The sequence below is a fragment of the Eptatretus burgeri genome, chromosome 3 (genome assembly GCF_056783735.1).
Source record: "Eptatretus burgeri isolate ZD-2024b chromosome 3, Ebu_testis_v1, whole genome shotgun sequence".
Lineage (NCBI taxonomy): Eukaryota > Metazoa > Chordata > Myxini > Myxiniformes > Myxinidae > Eptatretus > Eptatretus burgeri.
In genome coordinates, this window is record NC_140963.1 from 36,348,065 (window position 1) to 36,355,564 (window position 7,500).

Genomic DNA, 7,500 nt, shown 5'->3' on the forward strand with positions numbered 1-7,500 from the left:
TCACCCTTCTTACCCCTCACTCTCAAAGCAACCATCACACTCTTCTCCCTCCAAGCCCCCCACCCACCTCTCTCAAAAACTCCCCCCGCTGACCTTTCTGCCACCATTCACCCCCCTCACTCACACTTCTCAAAGTTTCCCCCCTCTCATTCACAAAGCTGCCTCCTTCCACTGCCCTCTCACCTCCATCTCTTCAAATCCTCAACTGCCTTCTGCTCCCTCTCTTGTCCCCCCTCTCCACCAGCACCACACAGCATTTTCTCCTCCTCATCCGGCCCCCTCCCCAAGCTATTCTGCAATCCCCCACACTCTTTCAACAACCCTCCTTACCTCCCCCCCCTCATCCCTTGTCCTACCCTCCCCTCCCCTCCCACCCCCTGCACCCAAAGCCTCCTCCCCTCCCTCTTCATTCACAGTGTGGACCTCAAATATCCGGGGCCTTCGCTCAAACCTTTCAGATCTTTACATACAGGTTGCCACTGAGAAACCAGACATAATCTGCCGAACAGAAACTTTCCTCCTCCAAGACGTGTCTGACTCCCAAGTATCTCTCCCTGGTTACTCCCTCCTCCAGTATGACAGACCTGAGTCTCATCCTGGTGAAGGAGTTGCTCTCTTCATCAAAGACTCCATTCCTCACTCTCCATGCACTGCCCTCACTCCCCCACACCCCCAGGAATACCTCTGGCTATGGCTTCCCCTCCACTCCCACCTCATGTTTATATGTGTACTGTACCGTCCACCAAACAGTGATGACTCAATCTACACCTCACTATCCGACAACATGGACCAACTTCTATCTTCTCATCCAAAGTCTCTCTTCCTCATATGTGGCGACTTCAATTGTCATCATGCCACTTGGCTCGGTGTGGGTACCTCTCTCATCTGTCAAGGCACTTCAGCAAAAGCTTTCTGCGACTCATTGAGACCGACTCAATCGGTCACCTTCCCGAACCCAGATCTCAACCAATGGTACTCCATCTCTTCTAGATCTGATTTTGACAAATTTCCCTGACAATATCTGCTGCTCTTCCTCCGCTCCAACCGGTTCTTCTGACCACGTCCTTGTCAAAGTGGACTTCTCACTGGCTATTAATTATCAGAGAACCACCTCACCGCCGTCGAGCCTGGCATTTCACTCAAGCCAACTGGCAGGGTCTCCAATCAGCCATCAAATTTAATAGACTGGTCTCCTATCGCTACTTTCTCCAACATCAACTCATCCTGGGAATTCTTTCAAAGAAACTTGCTCTCCCTCATGCCCAGATTTATCCCCTCTCATCTTCAGTTCTCCTTCCCTTCCTCCCGCCCTTGGTTCACTGAAGCTTGTGGCGAGGCAGTTGTCCTGAAACAACTTGCCTATGCCACATGGAAAGCAAACCCAACTGAGGGTAATCTCAGTTCCTTCCATAAAGCTCAGAACAAGTGTGTATCTACCCTCAGGAGAGCCAGAAAACATCTTTCAAGGCTCAAGTCTGAACTTTGAAACCTCTCTCCCTCCTCAAAATCCTGGTGGCATCTAATCAAATCTGTTGGGCAGTCGATCTATTCTACCCTTATTATCAGTATTTATGTCGATATGTTTGTCTGTCTGTCTGTATGTATGTATGTATGTATGTCTGTTCGGTCCAGTGCTCCGTTAACACAATGGCGATTTCGATGAAACTTGGTTGGTAGGTTCATACAATGACCTAGTTATGTGCAAATGAGAACCGTTGCTATGGACCCATCCGTTGCCTAGCAACGAACCTTTGAAATTTTCAAAAAAAAATCTCAAATTTTTTTTTTTCCGAAAAGCAAAAATCGGCCCACGAGTGACTGTGGGCAGTACATTCAGACATATTGTCAAACATTTCCAGCTGGATCCTATGAAAACTCTCGGAGAAGATAGACTTTGAATGAACCCTGGTCAAAACAATAAAAAAAAACAAAGTTCGTTATATCTCAGAGACTATGAGACAGATATACATGAAACTGGTATGGTAGGTTCATGGTATGTCCTAGTTATGTGTGAGAAAGAACTGTTGCTATGGACGCTTTTGTTCGCCAGTAAAGGCTGAAAAACGACTAAATTCGACTTGATCGACTACCCATGTCCGCCTACCGGCTTGTTTCTGGTGTATGTTCCCCTCCATCCCCTCCCTTACCTCAAATGGCTGCACTGCTGACACCGCACGTGAAAAGGCTGAATGCCTAAACTCGGTGTTTGCAGCTAAATCTTATGTCAAAAACCCATCGCTTTCTCTATCCACCTTACCCAGTCGTACCCAACTGTCCCTGGACTATGTGTCCTTTTCTCCTAACAAGGTGGAGAGCTGAGCTTGCTCTCAAATCTCGACTCTGATTCTGCAACCGGTCCAGACGGCATCAGCCCACCATGTGTCCGAAAAACCTGCTCTTCTGCTCTTGCTCACCCTCTCTCTGTTCCATTCCCGTTCTCATTTGCTCAAGGTCATCTGCCATCTGCTTGGAAATCAGCAAACATTACTGCCCTGCATAAAAAAGGTGCAAAAACAGATCCCTGCAACAACAGACCAATCAGCCTTCTGCCAATCTTCAGCAAGATTATGGAATCCATCATCGCTTCAGACATTAAATCCTTCCTTTTCTGCAATGGCTTGATTTCCGATCATCAATTGGTTTCAGACCAGGTCACTCTACCCTGGATATGCTGCTTCTGCTCTCCCAACAATGGATGGAGGTCCTCAATGCAGGACATGAAATCAGAGCCATATCCCTGGACATATCACATGCTTTAGATACGGTCTGGCACCCTGCCCTGCTTACCAAACTCTCTTCCTATGGTATCCAAGGCCATCTCCACTCATGGCTCGCAGACTTCCTCTCCCGTCGCAGTTAACGTGTGGCCCTAAATGGAGTTCTTTCATCCCCTCTTCCTGTCCAGGCTGGAGTTCCTCAAGGTGGCGTTCTGGGCCCTGTTATTTTTCTGGTTTTCATCAATGATCTCTCCGACTCTCGAGAAAATCCTCTATATCTCTTTGCTGATGACTCCACCCTCTGCCGTACCATCTGTCATCCCTCAGATCGGCAAGCAGCAGCTTCTTCGCTCACTGCAGATCTGGGTAAAATCACAAACTGGTCCAACACGTGGAACATGACTTTCAATCTGGACAAATCTCACACTCTCACTATGTCTCTCCGAAAGGACCGTTTAGAAACCCCCCCATCCAATTTCTCGACAATCCTCTGGAAGAAGTCCTTTCTTTCAAGCTTCTGGGTCTCACTATCTGCCATTACCTTTCCTGGGAAAGCCACATTGAAAACCTTGCCTCTAAAGCCAGTCGCCGACTAGGAATCCTCCGTCGTAAAAAGTCCTTCCTCGGCCCCCCTAAGCTCCTGACCACTTGCAAAGCTTTCGTCCGCAGCCTGATGGAGTACTGCTCTCCCCTCTGGGCTGGTGCTTCTGCCTCCCACCTTTCTCGGCTTCACGCTCTGGAAACCAAGGCATTTCGGATCATTGGCATCTCCCGCAATGAGGCTGAGTCTTTGAGCCTCTCACTCTCTCACCGCAGGCTGGTCGGTGATCTTTCTGTCTTCTACAGTCTCCTCTTCAGCCTCGCCCCCCCCCTGCTCTCTGCGATTTGTCCCCACCACATTTCCACAGGGCACTCAAGGTTCGCCAACAACCCCCTTCTGGTAAAACTACCAAAATCACGAATCACTGCTCACCTTCACTCTTTCATTCTTCTTTTTTCCCGCCTTTGGAATAAACTCCCTCACTCTATTCAATCCCATTCTTCCCTCCAGGCCTTCAAAACAGCTGTTCACCACCCCCATCCAAATCCTCCATCTTTTCTACCCCCGATAATCCACCCAAGTCCACCCCCTTCAAATTCCCTGCTTTCCTTCCTGAAAGTCCCTGTAATGTCCATCTTGTATTCCCCATGGTCCCCGACCCATCCCTCTCCCTTCCACAGATCTCCTGTCTCTGTTCCCCACTGTTTTGTCCTTCCCACTCCCACCCCTCTTGTCTCATGCCCCCCTTGCTGTGCATTGTGTGTTACCTCTCATTCAAGCCTCGACAAGGTGTACAAAAAAAATATATATTAAGGCCATTCTGTAGCATAATAATTCAAATGTTGGTCTGTTTGGCATGCCTATATGAGCCTTTTGGTTATTACCACCAGGTTCACATCCGACGTAGATACAGCTGATTTGCTCATGAAGCTCATACACATTTGCAACATTATTTGAAAACAGGTTTATACGGAAGGCCTGAAACAAAACAAAAAAAAAGCAGAAGCACAATGAAAGTTAGCTGTGGCCAAAAACACCAATCTCAGTCACACTACTGTAGTCAAAGGCAGTTGCAGCAAAGGAAAGTAGTTACATATTTCCATTCCTTCACTTCATTGATGAAAACATCAAAATGAACTTGCAGTGGTCCAAAATAGTAGTTGTCAAGGATAGGTAATTCAAAATGGCAGAATGCTGAGATTAACTTGCTTCTAACAAGCAATTTCAATTTGGGTCTCTGTACAATTTGATTGGCTGAAAGCTTTCTTTAATTACATGAGATATTTAATCCGATTAATAAGTTTGCAAACATCATGAATTTCCAAGTAGGATGTTCACATGATGGAATGTTCCAATTGTCTCATGACTGCCGATGTATCTCTGAAATCTCTCTCCAAATTACACACAAGCAGGAGCTTTTAAAGCAATAAAGAATCCACTTTAAAGAAGGAATACCTTGTTGGGTACTGTTATCGACTTGCTGGAGGGTGAAACAGCATCATTCAGAGCTCCTCTCTTCCTTCTCCTCCTTTCCGCTTGTCTTGACAATTCAATTGTTGTGATTGTGGGAGCATATTGGGTTGTGACTGGCAAAGTGTTGGTTGTTTCAAGTGTAAAAGTCGATGGAGTGGCAGTGGCACCGAGGGAGACACCATCAGGACTCGAATGTTTTGCAGCTACGTCACTCTGAGCAAGATAAGATGTCACAATGATTTCAGAAACAACTTCATGATAATGGGCATGTAACACATTATATTCAGGCTTCCCACTTACTTCTTGGTGGAGCATATGTGCACCGTGGTGATGGTGGTGTTGATTGTGGTCATGTATATGGTTGCTTCCATGTCTGTGATGATGTTCATGTAGATGTTGAGTTTGCGAAATCAAACTAAGGCTGCTGAGGAGTTTCTGCAAGCCCTTCAAGCTGAGTCGATCTTCCGAGCCATAGCGCGTGAACAGCAATCGTAGATATCTCCGGTGTTCATGGAGTGCCAAGGTGGTTGCCCTCCCAATATACGGGGTATCGATGATTTGGTAATCATGTTGAGAGACACCATGGTGGTGCCCACTGTTCAGTTCTTTGTTTTCATGGCTTTTACGCCCTTGAACAACATAAGTTGTGGGTTTATCTCCGAGTCTATGTCCTCTGTCATCGAGTTGACGATTATGAACCTCATGGGCTCGATCGAGGCCACCGTGGTGGTAATTACCACGATGTGCATGTCCATCATGTTTACCATGGTGATGGCCATTGTGATGGTGATGAGGATGGTTCCCATGGTGAGGTGCTTGACGGGAATGGTTGTGATCATGCTCAATGTGGATATCTTCTTCATCAGAATGGGGATGAATATGGTCATCACTGGTGTTATTGTGTAATGAACCATCTTCACGAGATTCATTCTGAGTGTGGTTACCATTAACAGCACTCGCTACAAAATGCCCGTCTCTGTCAGAGTCGACCAAGGAAGAAACAGTCTGCAAGTGGCCATTATCTGGAAGCTCAGTGCCACCTTGGGGATTGTCTCCGTGGCCATGAGCATCATGCGAGTGGTTTCCTTGGCCCCTTTCATCAAGACCGAGTGTGTCCGTTTCACCGGGTTGCAGAGTCAGGTGCTGTGCATGGTTATGTTCACCGTGGCAGCAGTGCCCGCGAAATAGCACGGCACTGAGCAGACACACGAGGCAGAAGCTGGCGTGAAGCTCTTTCGTGCCTGACATGCCCAAATGGAGTGCTGAGGAAAAACAATAAACGGCAATTTCAGCAAAAATTTTCAAAGTACAGGGTGTCCCCAGAGTGTTGTTCCGCTTTAATTTTTCTTATTAGAAACAAATTGGAACAAACTTTGAGGACACCGTTAACAATGTTACACCATAAACAATAAATAAAAATAATTATAAATAACTAAATAAATAACTATTATACCAATAAATGACTGTGCGCGTGTGTCGGTGTGGGTGTGAGTGTGTCTGCGTCGGTGTGTCTGTGTCGGCGTGTCTGTGTCGGCGTGTCTGTGTCGGCGTGTCTGTGTCGGCGTGTCTGTGTCGGCGTCGGCGTGTCTGTGTCGGCGTCGGCGTGTCTGTGTCGGCGTCGGCGTGTCTGTGTCGGCGTGTCTGTGTCGGCGTCGGCGTGTCTGTGTCGGCGTCGGCGTGTCTGTGTCGGCGTCGGCGTGTCTGTGTCGGCGTCGGCGTGTCTGTGTCGGCGTCGGTGTGTCTGTGTCGGCGTGTCTGTGTCGGTGTGTCTGTGTCGGCGTCGGCGTGTCTGTGTCGGCGTCGGTGTGTCTGTGTCGGCGTGTCTGTGTCGGTGTGTCTGTGTCGGCGTCGGCGTGTCTGTGTCGGCGTGTCTGTGTCGGTGTGTCTGTGTCGGCGTCGGCGTGTCTGTGTCGGCGTCGGCGTGTCTGTGTCGGCGTCGGCGTGTCTGTGTCGGCGTCGGCGTGTCTGTGTCGGCGTCGGCGTGTCTGTGTCGGCGTGTCTGTGTCGGCGTGTCTGTGTCTGTGTCGGCGTGTCTGTGTCGGCGTCGGCGTGTCTGTGTCGGCGTCGGCGTGTCTGTGTCGGCGTGTCTGTGTCTGCGTCGGTGTGTCTGTGTCTGCGTCGGTGTGTCTGTGTCTGTGTCTGTGTCGGCGTGTCTGTGTCGGCGTGTCTGTGTCGGCGTCGGCGTGTCTGTGTCTGCGTCGGCGTGTCTGTGTCGGCGTGTCTGTGTCTGTGTCGGCGTGTCTGTGTCTGTGTCGGCGTGTCTGTGTCGGCGTCTGCGTGTCTGTGTCGGCGTGTCTGTGTCGGCGTCGGCGTGTCTGTGTCGGCGTGTCTGTGTCTGTGTCGGCGTGTCTGTGTCGGCGTCGGCGTGTCTGTGTCGGCGTCGGCGTGTCTGTGTCGGCGTCGGCGCGTCTGTGTCGGCGTCGGTGCGTGTCGGCGTCGGTGCGTGTCGGCGTCGGTGCGTGTCGGCGTCGGTGCGTGTCGGCGTCGGTGCGTGTCGGCGTCGGTGCGTGTCGGCGTCGGTGCGTGTCGGCGTCGGTGCGTGTCGGCGTCGGTGCGTGTCGGCGTCGGTGCGTGTCGGCGTCGGTGCGTGTCGGCGTCGGTGCGTGTCGGCGTCGGTGCGCGTCGGCGTCGGTGCGCGTCGGCGTCGGTGCGCGTCGGCGTCGGTGCGCGTCGGCGTGGGTGCGCGTCGGCGTGGGTGCGTGTCGGCGTCGGTGCGTGTCGGCGTCGGTGCGTGTCGGCGTCGGTGCGTGTCGGCGTCTGTGCGTGTCT

The 7,500-nt window shown here is 50.5% G+C and overlaps 1 protein-coding gene across 11 annotated transcripts in view; it reads right to left on the bottom strand.

Annotated features, from left to right (window-relative positions):
- Positions 1-7,500, bottom strand: part of LOC147029691 (zinc transporter ZIP6-like) — a 211,175-nt gene that overhangs the window by 58,415 nt on the left and 145,260 nt on the right. For all 11 annotated transcript variants that reach the window (XM_085872927.1, XM_085872920.1, XM_085872917.1 and 8 more), the window contains 2 exons: positions 5,032-5,993; positions 4,714-4,944 (listed from right to left, as the gene is read on the bottom strand). In XM_085872927.1, coding sequence (XP_085729053.1) covers positions 4,714-4,944; positions 5,032-5,993 — 1,193 coding nt within the window. The remainder of the gene's footprint in view (positions 1-4,713; positions 4,945-5,031; positions 5,994-7,500) is intronic.